Source organism: Podarcis pityusensis (assembly GCF_964106645.2).
Source record: "Podarcis pityusensis genome assembly, chromosome: 16".
Classification (NCBI taxonomy): domain Eukaryota; kingdom Metazoa; phylum Chordata; class Lepidosauria; order Squamata; family Lacertidae; genus Podarcis; species Podarcis pityusensis.
In genome coordinates, this window is record NC_138041.1 from 37,457,124 (window position 1) to 37,480,210 (window position 23,087).

Genomic DNA, 23,087 nt, shown 5'->3' on the forward strand with positions numbered 1-23,087 from the left:
AATTAACCTGCATCGCATGAGGTGACTTTTTAAAGCTGCTAATTCCCAAAAGGTCATACTGCCTCCCTTTAATCCTGTATTTCCTAAGAGCAACGTGTTCTTAAAAAACCCCACAAACCTCTTGTGCCATTTATTTACAACCCCCCAGGGAAGATAAAACAGCACGGGAAAGATATGAAGAACATTTGATTTGAGAAAGCAAGCAAGCAAAGCTGAGTTCATAGTAAGTTCTGAAAGCAGGGAACCATCCATGGGCAAACTGGAGCAAATGCATCCTGGAAGATCAAGGAATGATCAACCTATGCAGCAGTGGAGGGAAATGTAGCTCTGCCCCCCAACCTCAGTTTGTTCTCAGCTATCCTCCCTACTATGGTTTTCCCAGTAATGATGTATGGAAGTGAAAGCTGGACCACAAAGAAGGCTGATCGCCGAAGAATTGATGCTTTTGAATTATAGTGCTGGAGGAGACTCTTGAGAGTCCCATGGACTGCAAGAAGATCAAACCTCTCCATTCTTAAGGAAATCAGCCCTGAGTGCTCACTGGAAGGACAGATCGTGAAGCTGAGGCTCCAATACTTTGGCCACCGCATGAGAAGAGAAGACTCCCTGGAAAAGACCCTGATGTTGGGAAAGATTGAGGGCACAAGGAGAAGGGGACAACAGAGGACGAGATGGTTGGATAGTGTTCGCGAAGCTACCAGCATGAGTTTGACCAAACTGCAGGAGGCAGTGGAAGACAGGAGTGCCTGGTGTGCTCTGGTCCATGGGGTCACGAAGAGTCGAACATGACTAAACGACTAAACAACAACAACAACAACATCCCCCCCACCTGCCCACTTTGCTACTTAGCTACCAATCCAGGGGGTGGCACTGTCAGATTCCTCTTCTTCAGCCTCAAAATTGCCCTTGTAGAACTTAGAAGGGAGGAAGATGGGAACAAATCTAGAATTTATTGACGTTACCTCTGGCTCCACCTGCTGTTGGCTTCCTGTTTTACACCTCACCAGCCCCAATGAGCACCAGCCACCACTGCTGCACAGGACACTTTTCTACTAGTGAGGCTTCCTTGTGCTACTTTGTCTTGCAAACTGAACTGCTGCTTGGTGGTCACATGTTATGGTATAATCTGACTTTTTGTACTGATGTGTTACCTGCCCTTCACCATAATGTCCCAGGGTGGGTTAACCCTTCCCCCCCACCCCAGCTGAAACTTTACATCAGAGGACTGTGGTGGCTCCTATTAACTAAACCTAGGTGTCAAAGGCCAGGGTAAAGAGCTGTGCCTTCAGCATACAGCAAAAGCTATACAATGAAGGTGTTAGATGCACCTCTGTTGGGGGTGGGGGAGAGCGAATTTCACAGCTTAGGGGCTGCCACAGAGAATGCCCTCTCCCAGGCTGCCACCCTGAGGATGATGGTATAATTAAAATTAATCTGGAATCCCTTGCCACATGCAAGAGATTACAACAGGAGTTGTTTATTACTGGGTGGCATTTGTGTCTCATGTGACTTTCTATTTAATTTTATCAGGTAAGCACCTGCGCAGCATCGCAGCTGTACATTAGGAGCAAAGGGGGGGGAAATGCTCTGTGATGCTCCACAAGGTGCAGCAACACAGCTGAGTTCATGAAACAAAAGCAATTCCTTACAGCTACACTGCAGCAAAGGGTCGTCTTCACTACTTACCCAACGGCCGTAAAACAGAGGGTCAGAAATGAAAATGGCAGGTTACTATTTCCCGCCCAGAAAGCCAGCCCCAGCATTGTTAAAAACACAGGTTTTCAGGTTTAAGAAACCTCCCACCAGTGATAATAGCACAAAGCTAAAGCACACAAGCACTAATACAGAGACAGTGAAATAGCAGAACAACAGTAACAAAACAACTCTGAAAAGGCACAGGACAAAGAGGCCGCAGATCGCTGGCCCTTAAAGTACTACCTGCAGAACCGCAGCAGGGGGAAACTCTTGTGTAGACTGTCTCGATGACAGAATGAAAATTGATGTTTACTGCTAAACCAAACTTCAAGCAGTAAAAGAGCACATGAGCCTTGCAGATGGCTTCCCTTCTTTGCCTTGAAACAAGTGGGGAGAGTGCTGCTACTGCACTTAGGTTCTGGACATCTGGGTGGCCATTCTGAGGACAGGATGCTGGACTAGAGGGACTACTGGGTTGGCTGCCTGATTCAGCAGGCTATTCTTACGTTCTTCATGTTAACTAATGCTTTCCTTCCCTGATCTGGTGCTCTCCAGTTGTGTGCTGGGCCACAACTGCCGTGATACCTAAGCTGTGGTCAAGCCGGCTGAGACTAATGGAAGTTGGAGTCAAAAAATAACTGGAGGGCGCCAGGTTGGGAAGAGCTGCTTAGTGCATTGCACATGCTGCTTCAGTGGACCACAGGCCCTGTGATTTGGCTGCTATATGCTCATTGCTCCTTTGCCCTTGAAAGCAACTATGCTCTGAATGACCGTGTGCATCTCATGTATGAGAATTTTCACACACCATTCCACCTTGAAGCAGACACAGACCAAGTAGCAAAGCAGTGATAATCATAGTGAAAGATTATTTCAGAAAGGGGTAGCCCGAATAAGGGAAAGGCAAAGTACTGTTGACAATACTATGCTGAATCAAAAGGCTGGGTTGTACAGTGGAGAAACCTGACTGCAGCATGGGGTGGGGGTTAACATTTTGAAATGCTCCTCTTTGTTTATACCATTTCCAAACCTCCCAATTAATAAAAATATATCAGAAAACTAAAGCAAGAACAGCAAATGTTACAAAAATACACAGAAGAATTAGTAACACAACTTATTAAAGAATGTTTCCTGGTATCAATTCCTTCTCCTTCTGACACAAAACCTCTCAGCTTCCTGGCTCTTACCTAGGACACCACCCATTGACCTTGGCTCTCACCCAGAGCCTAAATGAGTTCAAAGATCACCCACAAGATCTCACAACAGAGAGGCGTCATGGAATGTGGTGACCTCACCCTAGGTTGCCCACAGCTTTGACCTACTCAGCACTGTCAGTTCCAAGCTACAGAAGAGTTGGATTGGTGAGTTTCCCAGAGGGTCCAAAGGATGGTAAATAGGGCACCCATCCGCTTATAGTCCTCTGCACTTCTCTCCTCTTCCAGTTGTCTATTAAAAAACCCATAATAAACAAATGGCCCCTTATGCCTGACCCTACTCCCTGCTCAACCGTGCATTATTTTCACATGTTAACACCCTTAACTGCACTATAATTATAGCTGATGGTTTATTTTATAATATCTGCATTATGTAAATAATTTTTATGTTATATAATAAACATTATATATATAGAAAGTGCAGTATATTGGTTTTAAAAAGAAAACTAAATTTTACTCTTAGTATGCTAGTTTTTATAACTCTTAGTATGCTAGTTTTTATGGGCAGACATGGGGAAGTATGAAAAAGTGATTATCTCCCACCTGTAAATCTGAAGTGGTACAGTGCATTCAACCATGTTGGCATCTACATTCTGTATGTAGAAAACACAGCCAACAACTAATTGTATTCTGGCACTGAGTCACTGGTAAATCCTTGTAGGAGATGAGTGGTGTCTTTTCGTTGCGACTTATTCAATTCCTAGTTGGAACTCGGTCATAAAACCGTTAAGTGATGATACCCATATTCTGCTACACTAACCAGACTTTTAAAACAATTAATCTGAATGCACAATAATAAAACTGAGCAACTTAACACTCCTAAACCTAATTCTCAATACACATTCAGTTACCTAGCCTTTTCAGTTCAACTGAACTAAACAAACCAGTTTTGACAACGGCTCACACTTTCTCCACATTTCTTTATTGTTAAAAGAAAATTAATCTAATCTCTTTTGTGGGAAACTGGACGCGTGAATTCAGCTCTCTTCAAGCCAAAACTAACAATATTTTCTCAAACAAAGGTTCATTCAGAGCATCAGATAAGAACGCTCACTTATTGTGCTGCGGAGCAAAAAGGCAGACATGCAGGACAAAAACATTCCTGTATTGAGCCAATAAGAATTGTTATTTCCCTCCTGTCTGGGCGGCTTCAATGAAGTCCAAACTCACCCACTGACTTGTTTGTATACAGTTTTCAAAATGGCTAGAAAGCAAATCCCCAACTGCCCTTGAAAGCTTCAAGCGCAGCCATCGGCTCACGTCAAGGAAGGACACATTTAACTCTGGCCTAGTGCCCTATTGCCATGAAGAGGAAAGAGCTAAATTGGAGATCATATTTAAGGGTGTTTTTGCAATCTTATTCCCCTTACCAATAGGAGTGGTTGAGGTCTTGTGAGACTTGCTGAAGCCAATCAGGAGTGTGTACAGTGCCTTTCATCAGTCTGTGGTGGTACTCTAGCTGTGACCCTACCTGCATAGAGACAGGCTGGCTTTGGAAATCCAGTCTCTGGTAATGTGCACAACATTGCGGCACCATAAAGACTTACATCCCCCTCCCCCCCCACATGTTTTTTGTTATTAGTGAGCTGCCGAGCTTCCTGTGTCAAGTTATGGATATTGTTTGCTCTCCTTTTATGGTATCATGTATTTATATTGATGTTTTAATGTGTTATAAGTTGCTTGGAGACTTTTGGGTAATAAGCATCTAACAAGTCTAATAAGCAACAGCAGGTGATAGCTATTATTATAATAAGAAGTGACTGAAGAACCTGCAACGGGAGACTGCAACATATAACTGCAATCATCAATGCTGTGACTGACTCAGAGCAAGAACAATTATCCCTTCGGAAACCCATATTTTAAAGCAACCTGATGAGATCAAATTGTTATTTTTTATTCCTATGGCAGAGGGAAAGCAAGGGGAGTTCTGCCATATTGACACTTTATTTGGCAGTGCCATAATTTCTTCTACATATTTGACAAGCTGGTGGGGTGTAAGGATAGAGAACAGAGAGGATGCCCTGGAAGAATTTTTTATTTATCTCACTTCCTGCCTCTAAAAATAACCTTTGTGATGCCTGCACCCAGTGCTTTTTTCCCACCATGAAGTTGTTATAGTAAGGGCCACACTTTTTAACAACAAAAAACAGAGGTGCTGGTACTGTGTACCCCTGAATACCCCCAGAAAAAAAGCAAAGGCTGTTCTCCTTCCTTTTCTGCACTACCTTGCTAGAGCTTCATGAGTGCGGAAGAGGATGAAGGTTTAAGTGAGGTGCAACAGAAGTCTGTGTGGAGCTGGTTTAACACAGAGCACTGGACTACAAAGGAATGTTACAAGAGATCAGATACAACTGGGAGCAAACTCTTGTCCTCCTTTAAGTTATCAAGGGTTCCTTTATTCCTTTTATTACGGCTGGGATGGACACGAAGAGAGGGGACAACGTAGCTCTGCCACTGTTACCATAACAAGTTGCAGTTAACATGCTCAGCTGCACTTGTGCTTGCCCCACCAAAAAGGTTCAGCCAGGGGTAAGAAAACACCAGCTGGCCACAACAAATGAGCATGGAAGACGGGACAGAGAACTGGATTGGAGTTCAAAATCCCAGTTCAACATGGGCTAAACTGGGACACACTTATTTGTCAGTTTGTAAAATTGTGACTAAAAAACGACCCAAGTCACAGGGGTGGTTGCAAGAGACATTAGACTTTAAAATGCAAAGCCAATCTGGTTTAGCAAGTACAGTGGTACCTTGGAAGTCAAACGGAATCTGTTCCGGAAGTCCGTTCGACTTCTAAAACGTTTGGAAACCAAGGCGCGGCTTCTGACTGGATGCAGGAATCCGTGTTGGATGTTCGGGTTCCAAAGAACATTCGCAAACCAGAACACTCACTTCCGGGTTTGCGGAGTTCGGGAACCAAAACATTCGACTCGCGAGGTACGACTGTACAAAGAAATGGAAGATTTCAGAAAATTCAGCTTCTCTCCTGCCGATGGTATTGCAAAGGCTGGGAAGATTCACCTGTCAAAATTAACTCAGCTATTCGGCTATTGCATTTCCAGGAGCCCTGTTATCCTAAAGATGGGAGAACTGTTTAACAATGTGATGTGAGTCATAATTCCGGCTGAAGTTGAAGCATTTCCAAAAATAACTGCCAAGCTGGAAGTGTCACCTTATGGTTCCTTCCAAGTATTAAAAATGACCACCCAAACCAAGTAACGGGTGCTGGCAAATAATCAAATGCTTTGGGATTCTGGGGGATTCCAAATTCTGCAAAGCCTTTAAGTCTAAGCAGCAACTCCAGGTTGAGATGATGTTTTGTTTATCAGCAGAGCTAACCAAGATGGCTCTTGTGAAGTACCTCAGAACAACCTTATTCCAATTATTTATTAGCCTGTCTCTTACCCTAGATGAACAGGAGCCTGGGGAAGGTTTACTGATTTCATAGAACAGTGAGCTGTTTACCACATACAACAGGTGGAGAAACCTGAAGCTAGGCTCTTCTGTCACCAAGGATAATGTAGCATTCCCCACACAACATGACAAGCCTATAAATACCCTGAAGACTACAAGGATCTTATTCTAAACAGTCTCCTCGGTGTTCCAGAAAAGAGCATTTTGGAGAACCAGCTCACCTCTCCCACGCTGAACCTGTCCACAATGCAAACTCTCTCACACAATGCAAAAACAGTCCTTCAGTTACAGCTCAAAAGCTCATCAACAGCACCTGTTTACTGTTGAAAGCGTTAAACTGAACAGAAACCAGGCAAAACATTAATCACAGAAAAAGTTAGTCTAGAATAATAATAAGTTATAATAAGTTAGTCAGGAAACCCTGTGAAAGCCAAAAGACCTCTTTCAAAGCCTAAACAGGATTTGCATCAAGTTAAAATGAGATACTGTAACTTTTCAAAGTGACCTGTATCACAGCAGCCAGATTTTAAAAGTATGTCCTTGGAATGTGTTATCTTAATTCTAGAAGGTGCTTAGAAAGCAAAAGCAAACATCTCTCTTTTAAAATTCATATCACTGGCTGCAGAAAAATTACAGCACTTGCTTACACGGCAGACCTTTTATGGAGGAATGTCTTTTAAAATGCTTTGCATGTTTGGCTTGCCTCATCATATTTGCCACTCCTGTGTTGGCCAACAAGGCCTGAAAAAGCCACGTCAGTTCCTGGTTATTTAAGGGCACGTAGCAGAGGGAGGGGCCATCCTTTTGGCACCTCTTGCTGTCCTGCAGTTTGAAGTTTCCCAATTTATCCTCAGCAGTGGATCTGGGGTGCCATTAAGGGGAGTGAAGTTTCACACTGATGGATCTGGCCTACATGGGACAATCCATCTGTGTGTTCCCAATAAGACTGGATTAAGACCAGGAAATGGCAGCAAAAGGGATTTTAAAATCATCCTAGCATGGAGATCTTTCAGTCCCCCAAACTTTTCCACGGGAAAGCTTTTGCATCACCATCTCTCTAAGCAGCACAGGAAATAGTATTTTACTGCACCAGACTCGGCTGATAAGAAAAATTATTCTTTCAGATACATAGACAACTTCATCTAAGGCAGATTTGCAAAGGTTTTTTCATGGTTTTTTTTAATGCTTTTCAGTTCATAGCTCATGAATTTAGCCACTACACACTTCACCAAATAGCCAGGCATTTTGAAAAATTGAGTCTACCTGGAAACAGATACAAGCTATTTTCTCCCATACCCCTGATTCATGTCAGGAGTGGGAATAAATGTAGGAATGGATTATGCTGAAAATGAACAGCTGCTGCAGGTTTATAAAAGACAATTAGGTCAGCTTGATGGCTTCTCTAGGAATGTAATGATATGCATATACATGCATAAACCCACACACACCATAGGTCAAGAACAGCTGCTCCTGATCCTTTCAGAGCAACCTCTGATCATTAAAACAAAATGTATGGTGCAAATGCAATTGAAATACTCACAGTTCTGGTCACCTCACTTCAAAAAGGATACTGTAAAGGTTTAGAAAAGTACAACCAAAATTTTCAAGGGGATGGGGCAAATCCCCTATGTGGAAAGGGCTTATTAAAGGCTTTTTTAGTTCAGAGAAGAGACAAGAGAGAGAAAACTTGACAGAGGTGTATACAATTATCCATGATGTGGAGAAAGGGGACAGAAGAAAGTTGTTATCCCTCTCTCATAACATTATGTCATTTGCTCCCACAAGAGGCAATGATGGCAACCAAGTTGGAGGGCTTAAAAAGAGGATTAGTCAAATTTATGGAAGATAAGGCTGTCAAGGACAACTGTCCATGCTGACTATGTACTACCTCCACTGTCAAAGGCAGTATGCTTCTGAATACCACCTGCTGCAAAAAACAGGGGAGCAGAGTGCTGCTGTGCTCAAGTCAGGTCAGGTAAGCGAGCTTCTCACAGGATCTGGCTATCCACTGCGAGAACAGGATGCTGGACTAAACTGGCCATTGGCCTGACCCAGCAGGCTTTTCTCATGTTCTTAAAGTGAATATTTAACAGTAGAAAGTATACATATAATGTTACTGCAGTAATCATCTACCTACAGCATCTTAAGAGTTAACACAAAGCTGGCTGTCGTCTTCTTTTTCCACTGGGAGCAGCTGTACACAGCCAAAGTCAAAGGCATCTCATCTAAACATTTATCCATATTCCACAGACTGATGCCAAAGGAGATGAAACGAGGAAAACAATGAAAAAGAGGGGCCAGCACACTGGAGAAAGCATGAACCATCTCATCCAAAGACACAAACTAGCAAACAACAACAACAACAACAACTCTTCAAATAATTATTCTTTTACTGAAGACTACCGTATTTTTCACTCTATAGGACGCACTTTTTCCCCTTCAAAAATGAAGGGGAAATGTGTGTGCGTCCTATGGAGCGAAGACGCCATAGCCCCGCGACCCTCTCCCGGCTGGAGAGGTGACGCGCGGCTATGGCAGGAGCCTCTCCGCTGCTCCCTGACCTGCTCTTTGGGGCTGGTGGTGGTCTTCCCCCCGCCAGCCCCAAAGAGCAGGTCGAAAGGAACCTGAAGCCTGGAGAGCGAGAGGGGTCAGTGCACACAGACCCCTCTCGCCCTCCAGGCTTCCAAGGTAGCCGCCTGAACGCACCTTAAACGGCACCTTGTTTTAGAGCGGGAAAACAAGAGGGGGAAGTTCTCCCCCTCTCTGCGCAGCGCCTCCTGCCGCTTTGCTGAAGGGGCGCTGGGCAGAGAGGGGGAGAATTTTTTTTTCTTGTTCTCCCCCCTCTAAAACAAAGTGCGTCCTATTGTCCGGTACGTCCTATGGTGCGAAAAATACGGTATATTCTCTTGCTCATATAGAATAACAGAATAATATATTTGTAGAGTTGGAAAGAACCCTGAGCGTCATCTAGTCCAACCCTCCTCCCCCCCGTAATTTGTGACAGAGGGCTTAAAATCCTCCAAGGAAGGAGAGTCCACCACCTTACAATGAACAAAAGTGTCATTCCATAGTGTCTCTCGTCTTTTTTGTGGTGGAAGCCATACCTGACTGACTGTACATAATGAAGAAAACAAACCATGTTGCATAAAAAGTAGTGCTCCCCACCACCACTTCAGCATTCTTGTTGCAAAGTCTTAAGTGTGTCTATAAGTATTAAGTTCAAATCCGTGTGATCCAGGTTTCAAAGAGGTCCACATCTAGGCACTTCCAATGTCTCGTGATGACTAACTTTGCAGCTGTTAACAAGTGTAAAATTAAATTCTTATTAATTAAATTCTGGGGGTTGATAATTAAGCAACACCACTTTTGGGTCCAAAATGAACTTTTGTTTTATAACCTGACTGATCAAATGTTGAACTTTTCCCCAAAACCTTCTATCATTTATTATTTTAACTAGAATAATTTTTTATTTACATTTAAATTGCTTGGGAGAAAATCTAAGTAAAGTACTAATTGCTGCTCATTTGAAAGAAAGTTTTTGTAAATGTGTGAATGATATTTTACACCATATTAAAAAAAAAAAGATTAACAAGTTGTCTCAGGATAATTGTTGATGTCGAAAAGTTTACACAGATTATTTACATTTATTTCTGAAATGTGATTCCTAGTTTTCAGTGGTTTGTGTTGCATTATATTAAACAGATGACTGGCTATACCCCAAATGAACCAACTGGAATACCAACTGGAATACTATTGAATTATTTGGAATGATGTCTGAATAGTACAAATGTTGAGATGGTTACTAACTTATTGGTAGTGGCAAAAATGTTATTTCCCAAGTACTGAAAGAAGAAAAGTAGAACCTCTGTTATCAGAATGGTTTATGGAACACAGCTTTAGTGTATAACATATCATATAAACATATGATATTTGGGTTCAGGATTTTCTACAGATAAAGATCAATTTGTAAAGAAATTGTCACTCTTTATCAATTTTTTTAAAATGTTATCATTTGGTGATGAAGTGCAATCTTGTTTTCATTGGTTTAATAAACTGTTTGGTTGATGGGTTAAGCAAACCAATATTTTTAAATCATGTGATGAATTATTTGGAGTTTTTTGTTTCTCTTTTTCATTGTGTTTTCTTTTAAAGAAATGATATATTGTTTTATGTACTGTATTTTAGAACCATTTTATTATTGCAAACCACTGTGGGGCCAAATGGTGAGCGGTCTCTACATTTCTTAAATACGTAAATAAGTGCTACAAAGGTGTTTGGAAACTTGCGTAACAGGCAGGTAGATTTGTCAAAGACACGGCTTGGGAAAAGGCTCCCCGTTCATGCCTCTGCTGAGTGGTGAAAACCACATTTGTGGCTGGCGTTCATCTAAAGAAGACATACAAATGCTCAGAAGAGACGCCTTGAAATAGCTGCTCTAAATGGAACATCAGGGCTCAGCATGAAAAGTCTCCAACCTGGAGCCATTCTTCAGCCACTGGGACAGAACAGAGTGATGAGAAGTCAAGTGCTACCTCACTTAGCACATCAGAGCAGTTCGCCTTATCAAGTGGCACTTAATTATCCTACAATGTGGCGAGTGCTGGTGAAAGGAGTGCAGTCAGCCCGCTTGTACCCACGACTGGCTTCCAGGCAGCCAGCAGAGAGGCGATGGAATCAAGCTGCAAACATCCACACCTCTGACAGGCTTGATAAAAGGAGCTGCCATTCACTTATCTGCTTAACAAAGGCCATGTAAAAGGATTATAAATATAAACTTTCCCTTTGCAGAGAGACTTTGGATTTTATAAGCCTTCCAGCTAAGCAGCCAGCTTTTGATGTGGAAGCAGGGGTGCTTTTGAAAAGATTTTTGGTCTAGTACAGAGCAAAATTTAAAAATTAACAGATGCAGCTTTCGTTTGTTAGCATAGGATTGCTGGAATACCAAAGGCAAATCTTGGGCAGTATTATGGCTGACAGGCAAACTACATATTACATCAGGGGTGGGGAGCATGTGCCTCTCCAGCTGACCTGCCTGAGATGACTCCTTCCATCTCTACAGTTCTATGACCATGGTGGCAGAGACTGAGGGGAGCTAGAGTCCAACAGCATCTGGAAGGCCACAGATTCCTCACAACTGCATATAACAGACCTCCAACTATTCTATTTCAAATGAAGAGAAAACTTGGAAGGCTGCAATTTTGAGCTAAGGAACAGCAGGTGGGCTGGAAGAACTAGGGGTTTTCCTCCCTGGCCATTTCTCCCCATTCATATATATCAGGGGTTGGCAAACCTGGGCAGGTTCACGGTCCCACAGACGTCACAGTGGGCTGGAGTGTACGCGTGCACACGAATGCGCAAATGCTATTTCCGGGGCTCCTTCCGGCACGGAGGAGGCGTGCGCAGCTTCCCATTGGCTGCAGGAGCTTCCTGCAACCAATGGGAAGCCAGTCAGCTTCACGGAAGGCAGTCCCTGCTCTGCTTTGCACCAGTTTAGCACGGCGCACAAGAGCTGACCAAGCGGCCGGCAGGGGTCCATGGGCCAGTTAAACAACCCCCATGGGCCGCATGTGGCTCATGGGCCTTAGGTTGCCAACCCCTGATATATATGAAGGGAGCTCTGCTTAGCAAAGATTTTAATGTTTGATGTTTTATCGTGTTTCTACTATTCTGCTCAGAGCCGTCCAGAGGTGGCTGGGGAAACCCAGCCAGATGGGCAGGATATAAATATTATTATTATTATTATTATTATTATTATTTCCTGCCAAAGAATTTTAGATGAACGTCAACAAGTGTAATTGTGCATCTGAAACCCCATGTTTTCTCTCAACTGTGGCTTTTTACAGAATGATAAGCTTTGCAAGAAACAAACTGTAGGAAAAAACTCAAGGAGAGCTCCTGTAAATGCTTCAGCAACATGAATTTTGCAAGGGATCAGCAGCAAGTGGGTGGAAGGCAGGTGGAGAAAAGAGAAGACATTTAACATCTATTTACAGGCAACTGTTTGTTTTGGGTTTGTTTAAGTCTGAGATGGTAAAGTTTGAGAAGTCCTTGCTTAAAGAATGCAAGGCAGACCTCTCAGCCTTTGTTGACCTGCTGCTAGGGACACAGCCCATTTAGTATTGTGAACTTCTTGCCTTGGTTTGTTTTAGCATAGCAGCACAATCCACAAGCACCCTATCAAGAGCAACACTTTTCTGCCATTGGGAGAGAGAGCAGGCAGTTCTGTCAGCACACAAGCAGGTACTTTCACAAAGGATTCCAACTAAGAACATATGCAGACTTTACATGAAAATGTTAGCTATCTGATCCTATATCCACTGAAGTGTCTCTCTAACTACCCATTTTGGATTTATTTCTATTAAATAAATCAAGGCATGGTGTAATGTGTTGTTATTCATCTGAGGTTGTATTTACCTAATTTTAAGACCTGCTAAGGAAGAGATGATTGTCATTATGCCCTGATACGTAAAACCACAGAATTCAAGGAGGGTGTACTTTCTTTTTTCCTTGACTGTATATATGAAACATGTAGCATAACAGTCAGATTATGTTATTCCAATTCTAATAGTAATCATCTGTGTAGCTACAGAAACAGAAGTGCCTATATTTTCACAATATGCTAGTATTGACTGAGCCCTCCTCCCAGAAGGAAATGCAAAAAAATTGCCTGCTAATAGTTCTGGGAAATAACTATTGCACAAGCAGGAAGAAAACACTTGGAGCAGCCCCAGCAATGCAAAATGGAACTCAGCAACAGCAAACCCTGTGGTACCAGACTTTGGGGGCAGAGGTCCAAGACCCTACTTAGGAGAATGAGCAGGTGGGACCCCAAACACAGCAAGGCTGCCATTTTGGAGTAGGTGAAGTCAGCATTCAAAATTCCCCAGGCGCACTTTGCAACCAAATGAAGATGCCTGGGCCTGACATCTCCACCATCTGGGGGTACATGCCTGGCCTGGGGATCCTTGGATCTTGACTGTTCTCACACACTAGCAACACATCCTGTAGAATTTTATTCATTTTATTTTATCTGCACAATCAGAATGAATTTCAGGAACCAAAAAGTTGTATTGAAAAATATAACTTTTGAGTCGTCTGGCCAAAAAATGGGAACGAGGCATTCCATTTTGGTGACTGAAACCCTGGTTTAAGGAGCCATTTGCTGCCTAGCTTATATATCTGAGTTTCCAACAGTAGTGAAGTACCGTATTTTTTGCTCTATAAGACTCACTTTTTCCCTCCTAAAAAGTAAGGGGAAATGTGTGCGCGTCTTATGGAGCGAATGCAGGCTGTGCAGCTATCCCAGAAGCCAGAACAGCAAGAGGGATTGCTGTTACACTTGTTGACGTTCATCTAAAATTCTTTGGCAGGAAATAATAATAATAATAATAATAATAATAATAATAATAATAATATTGCTGTTCTGGCTTCTGAGATTCATAATATTTTTTTTCTTGTTTTCCTCCTCCAAAAACTAGGTGCGTCTTGTGGTCTGGTGCGTCTTATAGAGCAAAAAATATGGTAGTACCCACCTACTGTCTGAAGAGGGGCATTCCAATAAGGCAATCAAGTCCAGAGTCTAAAATTACCTAACTGCACCATTTTCATTTACTACTGTTTTCATTTCATACTGTAGTCTGAAAACAGATGGGCTCTGGAATGATATGGAATGACAAGCTCCACTAGAAGCAAACATGTCCATTACAGCGGATATAACAGCTTCAATAAACAATGTTGTGATTCCTGTGTTACGCAACTTTTTCCTTTTCAAGCAGCCACTTCATCCACAGGGAGGATACTGCTCAGAATTTTGATGCTGTGTTCTCACGCCAAGGATTCAATCCCATCAAACTCAGGTCAGGAGGACTTGGTTCCATGTAAAAGGTAAGGTAGAGGTAAAGGACCCCTGGACAGTTAAGTCCAATCAAAGGCGACTATGGGGTTGTGGCGTTCATCTCGCTTTCAGGCTGAGGGAGCCGACGTTTGTCCTCAGACAGCTTTCCGGGTCATGTGGTCAGCAGGACTAAACCACTTGTGGTGCAACAGGACACCATGATGAAAGCCAGAGCACACAGAAACGCTGTTTACCTTCCCGCCGCAGTGGTACCTATTTATCTACTTGAACTGGCATGCTTTCAAACTGCTAAGTTAGCAGGAGCTGGGACAGAGCAACAGGAGCTCACCACCGTTGTGTGGATTCAAACCGCCAACCTTCCAATTGGCAAGCCCAAGAGGCTCAGTGGTTTAGATCACAATGCCACCTGCGTCCCCTTGGTTCCATGTAAAGAAGCATAGAAACAGGATGTGTATGAGGTATCTAGAGTCTGCAGGCTGAAATCCCACTTTAGGATTCTCTGGATGATCGGGCTGCAAGGAATTCAGGCATGGAACTGTCAACAGCACTTCATCCTAGGCAGGATGCAAACTGATCATCCAGTGCATGTCTGTGTCCTACACAGGACCTTCTGTACATAAAGCATTTTCAACAAACGGGTGTCCAAATTGTCCATGAAGATCACTGAATGAGATTATGCACTGTCTCTAGGAGGCTTAGCCCATTGATGAACTGCTCTTACAGAAGGACACAATTCCTGTTTAATAGAAAACAATCTTTCTGAAGCATACAATCATTTCTTCTTGTTCACTGTTGCCCCTTCTTGGACCCTAAACCACAGAAACGCAGGCCTTTTCATTTCACATGCACTATAAACAAGTCCATAGTTCCAGCTCTGTAGGAACACAGAAACGAGCCTGACCCACAGCTGGATGAGACAACTAAAGAATCCCAATATAATGCTCTAAGCTCTTTGGTGAGAGATTGGTGGGTACAAATGTACCCAAAGTAAATAAATGCAACAATAAGGCTAATGCTTGCTTGGCACAGACTCCAACCACTGAAAGGTAGAATGATAACTTTCTCATACCCCAAAAATGTAATATGAACAGTACAATCAACTTTCTTTCCTTTTAGTCAGATCTGCTGCTTTCTATTATCTTTTTTAAAATATTTACTACAAATAAAATGCTCTGCTAGTCTTTTAGGCTGCTTCCCAAACCACTTCCTGCGAAAAACTGCCCACTTCAGGGGTTAATGCTTTGTCAGTTAATGACAGATTAATCTCCCAGAGGTAAGCTGGCTAATCAGGCAGGAAAAGTGTCAGTCAATTTTTCCAGCATTACCTTCACCTTCACCAGAAGGAGATAACCAACCACATGATCCAATGGTTGGTTTCACGGAGACCATTGTCCTTGCTTTTCTACTGCTGAATCCACCTTCTGTACATTTTACAGGGCTAAGGTTGGTAAACTGCTCCTTTTACAGGGTAAAAGATGAAGCATACCAAATCCAGCCTTGTTCCTAAACTGCACACAGGAAAAGGAACAAGAAGAGACTGTTCTTTTTTATCTTACCTACTAGCCTCAAGCTGTAGCAGCCTTACAAATAAGTTCACAAAAATTACCACACACAAAAAAGTCACTACAGTGGTACCTCGGGTTAAGTACTTAATTCGTTCCAGAGGTCCGTTCTTAACCTGAAACTGTTCTTAACCTGAAGCACCACTTTAGCTAATGGGGCCTCCTGCTGCTGCCATGCCGCCGGAGCACGATTTCCTGAAGCAAAATTCTTAACCCGAGGTACTATTTCTGGGTTAGCGGAGTCTGTAACCTGAAGCGTATGTAACCTGAAGCATATGTAACCCGAGGTACCACTGTAGTTCTATTATTCCATATAGTTCTAAATGCTAGTTATTTATTAACTAGAAGAAAAGGGAAAAGAGACACAATCAGCCTTTGTGATACTTCCCTACCAAACTACTTGAAAGCAATTCTTCTTTGCTACAAGTGGCCAGGGGCATGCAAGCAAAAGTATCCTACACAGCTTTCATACTGAAAACCTCCATAAAGTTGAAGACTTCAGACCAGGACTTCGAAGGCCTGGAAGACCAGATTTGTTTGTACCTGATGGGGGGGGGGAAATGTGATATTTTCATTCTGTTTATATATTTTATTTAAGTACAGGATTCAGCTTTGAAATCTACTTCCTTGGAAATTATGTAAAGATAAATTTTAAAAGAATAAGCATAACCTTGAAGCTTCTGTGGACAGCAACAATTGGGCATGACAAGTTATCAACGTTCGTTTCGGAGCCATTGGCCTTTTAGCTCTGAAGAATTTGTTTCCAAATAAAAATGTAAAGGTAGCGGGGGGAGGAGTAAGAGTAAAGTAAATGTGCCTTTTTCTGCACATGTGGAACAAATAAAAAACTATACAAGATCTCAAAGTAGCTGTTTTACTACAAAGGAGTTTCAGAAATAGACTGGAAAGAGAAGCTGCTGAATTGCAACTCATTACCAAACTTAAAACCATGGAGAGACCTGGTCTCAACAGAGACATTGGATTCTTATCTCATTATACATGACTAGCTATTTTTCACCTTCTCACCCCTTGCCTTTTCCTGTAAGACCTATTGCAGTCGTTAAGAGTCGTCAACAGGCTCATCTCAGCTATCTGCCAATCACCCATTCCCACCACCCTTCTGAGTAATACCCCTCCCCACCTTCTCACTATATAGAAGGATCTGGCAACTTCTGTTTCAGTGTATCTGAAGAAGTGTGCATGCACACGAAAGCTCATACCAAGAACTAACTTAGTTGGTCTTTAAGGTGCTACTGGAAGGAATTTTTTTATTTTAAATAAAAAACTGACATGGTAATATTATATTACAACAATGTCAATGGTTAGTATGCAAACCTGTGAAGAGTCTACATATCCTTACCCAGTGAACGTTGATCTAATTAAAGTATTTTACCCATTTTCTAATTTCCTGGAATACGACGACAGAAGCTGCAACAGCAAAGGGTCTGTACTAAGAAACTATTGTGGCATATGCTTCTGTGGACAACAGGCCACTTCCATAAATTGCATGAAGTGTTATCCTGAGTGACATATATATATGTGATATATATATATGGTTTGAAATTCATTTTCTTATGATCATGGCTATAAGCAATTAGTCTTTAAGGTGCCCCAATGATTGTTCCCGCCCTGCCCTGCCCCACCCCCAATATTGAGAATTTTCTGGGAAAATTCTTTTTTTTTTTAACCCACCCTCACAGCACTGAAATCAACAACAATAATCATAAATAATAATTTCACACATCATTTTAACCCAAAATTTATAGGAGCTAGGTTTTGTTGATATCCTGGTCTGGGCAACCTCAACAAACAAGATTCAGAGGGCTTACACTGATTAATCCCAGTGTTAACATCATTCCTAAAATATAACCATCAGCCACACATCTATCTTAAGCAAAGTCTCCTTAACAGATAAGATCGCCTCCAAAGCATGCAAATAGATCAACAAAGTAATTTCTGCTCGCTATATGAACCTGGTACATTACTCTACCTGAGTATAGGCTTCTGTTTGCTGCATATTCTAAAAAGAGCTTACACAAATCACAAACAATATTTACACACCTGTGTTAAGAACAAGAAGGGAAAACATTCTAACAATATTTTGTGTCACTTGAACATTACTTTGCCTCTAGCACTCTCTTTCCATAACAGGAGGAAAGGAAGTAGTAACACAATTTCTATGCGTGCATAGTTTGGGTAAATCTGAAGTTAACAGAACCTTTCACAAAATATCTTGCAAGTTTTCATTAACTGAGGGAGAATCACTGTTGAAAAGCATTGTGAGACAGTGCACACCTACAGACACCTATCTAATCCGGATCAGTCACAATCTTTGATCCTGTTGTGATACTTTGATCTTTAGACAGTGAAGGCAAAGAGAACAAAATGTTCCTGCAATACTTTGTAGAGATAGATAAAGACTTTCTAGATCTCATTACTGTAGCAGATTGAATTTAGCACACAATGCACAATTTGTGTACTACAGTATTAGCTTAGAAAAATGAAGCATGTCCCTCCTACAACAACAGGACGGTTTCTCTTCTGAAACACTAGCCCACTTAAAAACAAAATTCAGCTGTAGCCCTAATAGTCCACCTGACACACTGTGTTTTGGTATTATTGAAAGCAAGTTTGCTTTGTAACTCACTGCCTGGAAAGCAGCCCCACAAACTGGTCTTGAACATCAGAGCAGCACTGCTGGATCAGGCCAAAGGTCTACCTAGTCCATCATCCCTTTCCCCATAGTGGTCAGTAAGACGGCTATGGGAAGCCCCCAAAGGGACCATGTGTGCAACAGCACTCTCTTGCTCATGGTCCTCAGCAACTGGTATTCAGAGGTAAGCTGCCTCTAATGCCGCGCACAGCCATTATGACTAGTAGCCATTGATAGCCTTATCCTTCCTGAATTTGTCTCGTCTCTTTTTAAAACCATCTCCATATCTTGTGGTTGCAATGTGTGAAGTTTTGCTTTTTGTCTGCTCCGAACCTCTTGCAGGAAGAGCAGCTTTTATCCACTTCCTTCACATCATGCACACAGACCTTTACAGTGGCTGCACACATTCCTTAGTTCTCTTTCTCCAGAGCCCCAAACATAAACTTTCCTTGCAAGGAAGTTCACCAGTCCCTTCATAGCCCTTTTCCACACCCTGTTTTTCTAGCTAGATTACTGGTTTATGCGCCAGCTCCAACTTCTGAAACAGACAGTGTAATGGCAGGCTTTAAAAAAAAGCAAGCAGACACTGTGTTTTAAAGTTATAAAAAGTTTGCTCATAGTAGTATGACAACAGACCTTCTTTGTAGGGAACAGAATGCTGAACAAGACAGGCCTTGGTCTACTCCAACAGGGCAGCTCTTGCATTTGTTACCACATCCAATTAGCTTAGCACAAATTTACATTGCAATGTTGAGCAAATCATGTTCCTGAGGCAAGACGAGGAGAATTACCCAAGAAAAAACAGACTGTAATGTAAATTCCCAAAAGTTGTTTCCATTCTCTCATGGAATTCTGGACCTCTATCAACGTAGCTTTTGACACTTCAATCTCTCAATTAAAAGAATTAATGCATACAAAAGAAAAAGCATGGTAAAGAGAAAGCACACTCTTTTCTTGCAATGGGCAAAATAGGAGTGGAAACCAAAACAACATGCTGACTTGGAGGAGCTTGAGATTTTCCACCATAAACTTACTTTTATAGCTCTTTCTGCAAAGAAGATTTGCCGTTAACTACTTTGGCTAATTTGGGGTCACACCCAAAGACAATTGTTGATACGTACTTGAAAACTGCTACCATGCAAAAGAAGACAGAATCTCACATTCTTTGCAACACAAATTCAGTACATTTTTTTAACGTCTCCTGCTACACTAAATCAGCCCCCACTTGCCCCTCTCACAAGCCTCCAGAGCAGGCTTCCTCAACCTTGGCCCTCCAGGTGTTTCTGGCCTACAACTCCCATGATTCCTAGCTAGCAGGACCAGTGGTCAGGGATGATGGGAATTGTAGTCTCAAAACATCTGGAGGGCCGAGGTTGAGGAAGCCTGCTCCAGAGAATACAGGCTTCCTCTCCAGTGCAACACATCTTCCCCTCACAGTTCCTGGGTAGTTAGAGCAGGCATAGGCAAACCCGGCCCTCCAGCTGTTTTGGGACTACAACTCCCATCATCCCTAGCTAACAGGACCAGCGGTCAGGGATGATGGGAGTTGTAGTCCCAAAACATCTGGAGGGCCGAGTTTGCCTATGCCTGAGTTAGAGCCTTAGACTTGAATCTGAATGCCCCTACTCAAGCACAATTTGAATATGATGTTAGGACAGGCACCATCTCTATAGGTCTCTGTCCCTTACTTTTTATGACATGCATTGTTTTTACGTGTTTATAGAGGGAGGGTTGTTCAGCTAATAAGGGTGAGGGGATTATGGAGCTGGGGACCATGGATTTTATGAAAGGCCCCCCATTGCCTTCTCTGCTGCTCATCAACTGCCACTGCTAACCTACCTCACAGGGTTGCTATGAGGATAATCCTACCTCATAAGGGCTGGGTATGGGACACCATGCTCCAAGTCTTTACAGGAAGGGTGGGATTTATTTTTTAAGCATTTATATTAATAGCATTAATCAATGGTGCAGAAGAATGGAAGCACAGCTCCATGACTTTTTTCTGAACACGGTAAATGATATCATGTGACAGAGGGCAAGGGCAATTGGCAGGCAAGGGAATGAGGTGATGATGAGGCTTCCAAGTTTTAACTACTTTTAGTAACACATTAGCACAGAGGAAGTGAGAGCATGAGAAAAATAATCAAGCCGAGACTGGACTCCAATTCCCATCAGCCCTAGCTAGAAAGAGTAACAGCTGAGGATGGTGGGGATTGCAGTCCCTGGCGTTCTTTGTACAGGCAATCACAATGTGCTCCTACGCTGAAAATTTACCACAGCATGGCATCTGGTATCCATTTATAACCAACGTTTTGATACATAAGCTCTCTATGAAGTAGTGAGCACCCTAATAATACAAAAAAACACACTCAATCAATCAGAACAAAAAACCCCAGTAAAATCGCTTCCCAAGATTAGGACACCCCATGCCCAGTGCTTGCCCAGTGACATGGTTAACTCTTCTCCACAGGAGTTGCATGTAGGGCGGCCGCACTCTGGACTCTATGCTGAAGGGGTGACATTAGAAGGAGATGCTCTCGCCAACCCTACCTGCCTCTTGCGCCTTCTGCACCCACATCCACTCACAAGCAAGCCCCATTATCTCCAACTTTGGTGGGCCAGTAACCATTTCTCAGCCTAGCCTACCGCACAGCTGCTCATTCGACCACTTCAACTGGCACTACTGTAGGTGCCACTTAATACTTGTTTAAGGCAGCAGCACCTAAACTTTGGAACTCCCTGCCTATTGAGATCAAGCAGGCGCTTTGATCTCTGACTGCGGAGCCTAATAAAAACATGGCTGCTTAGACAAGCCTATCTGGATGGCTTAAAAGGTTGTGGTGATTTTAATCTGTTTTAGGATTTTAACTTTTGTACGTTTTCACAGTAGCGTTGTGAGTTTTCCCTCGGTTTTACCGTTTTACCTTTCGTAAACCGCTTTGCGAAAGAAAGAAATTTAACCGTGGAGCTGTGCTGAAATCTGATGAGATAAATAAATAAATAATCGCCACCAGGTTGTTGTGAGGATCAAATTGGGGCGCCATGGAGAAAAGGTGGCTGGAAACTAGACAACAAACAAACCGAAGCTTGCTCCAACTAGCCAAAATAAGATCAGTAGCGGTAGTAAATAACAGAGTGTCCCTATTCTCCCAGATTTACAGAAGCCATCCTGATTTCTGATTTGACCCCGCAATGACACTCTTTTCCTCAGGACTTCCCTATTTTCATAGGGAAAACGTTGGAGGGTCTGGAGTTATGGGACCCCTGAGCCAAGGCCATAAGTAACTATGCACCCTTCAGCAGGCAGGTTTCTCTCGTTTAATGTTTTATTAACATTTTTATATGTGTTGGAAGCTGCCCCGAGAGGCTGGGGCAAACCAGTCGGGTGGGCGGAGCATTTATTATTTATATTTATATTGTTGTCGCTGCTGCTGCTGCTATTATTATTATCATCACCCCTCTTTCCACCCGAGGGTATGCAATGCGGGCGGCCTTCCCCGGGCGCCCCCTCCTCACCTGTAGGCGAGGCTCATGCACTCGAAGAGCTTGGTGAGCGAGGCGTCGATGCTGAGGCGGCCTCCCCCGCCGCCCTCGCCCGCCGCGCCGCCTCCCCCGCCGGCCCCCGCGGCCGCGCCGAAGCGGTACGTCTGGCAGGTCTGCTCGTTGACGGTGTCGAAGTCGTAGCCCTTCTTGGGCGGGTGCTCGCTGTGCGGAGACGACAGCATGAAGTGGCCCGAGTGGATGATCTGCGCCGCGACGCCCGACCGCTTGCCCGGAGCCCGCCGCCGCCCGCCCCCGGGGGGGCCCACCACGCCGCAGCGCCCGCGAGGGGCCGACACGCCGCCAGAGCCGCCAACCTCGTCCTCGCTGTCCTCCGACGAGGAGAGCCCGGCCGCCTCCGCCCGCCGCGACAGGGGCGCCGCGGCCCCCGGGGCGGGAGAGGCCGCCTCCAGCCCCGGGAAGCGGCCCGCCCGGAGGAACACGCCGGCCGCCATCGAAGAGCAGCTGAAGGAGGGCCGCCGCCGCTGGCCCTGCTCGCCCCCGCCGGCTCTGTCTGCCCCGTCAGGCCCGGCGCGGCCGAGTGGAGCTCCTCGGCCGGCCCGCCCCGCCTGGCCCCGCCTGCCTCCCGGGCGGCCGGGCTGGGAAGGGGCGGAGCGGGGCGCCTGGGAGCCTCGTCGGCTGTGCGCGCCCTGCTGCTTGGCCTCGTTCCTGTCAGGCGGCGAGTCCTCGCCTCACGCAGCAAGGCGGCCGATAGGGATTGGATTTCTTTATTAGACTTGTGTATGCCGCCCTTGCTCCGCGGATCTCAGGGCGGCTCACAGCACACGAACACAAGAGGGAAACACGAACAAAGCGGACCCATCACCTCCCCGCCCCCAAAGCCAGCCAGAAGCACATCTGCAACTCCCAGAAAAGCGACTGTAGATGGAAACAGGCGGCTGGAAGCCACACTTGCCAGCTTGCGGGGGGGGGGGGGGGCAGCTTGAATAAATTGTTTTTTGGGGGTGGTAAACTCCGCCCCACATAATCGAGCATATGAAATGGTGCACACACCCCATTTGAACAGCAATGGCCATCAACTGGGGGGGGGGGAAAGGCGGCCCCCTCAAATATTACCGTATTTTTTGCTCTATAAGACTCACTTTTTCCCTCCCAAAAAGTAAGGGGAAATGTGTGTGCGTCTTATGGAGCGAATG

General features: G+C 43.9%; 1 protein-coding gene across 2 annotated transcripts in view; it reads right to left on the reverse strand.

Annotated features, from left to right (window-relative positions):
• Window positions 1-22,562, reverse strand: part of MLXIP (MLX interacting protein) — a 58,065-nt gene extending 35,503 nt beyond the window's left edge. The window contains exon 1 of one of the 2 annotated variants that reach the window (XM_080985111.1): window positions 21,907-22,562. In XM_080985111.1, coding sequence (XP_080841237.1) covers window positions 21,907-22,385 — 479 coding nt within the window. In that variant the 5' untranslated portion in view covers window positions 22,386-22,562. The remainder of the gene's footprint in view (window positions 1-21,906) is intronic. The other variant, XM_080985110.1, reaches the window with a different exon arrangement.
• Window positions 22,563-23,087: the final 525 nt, after the last annotated feature.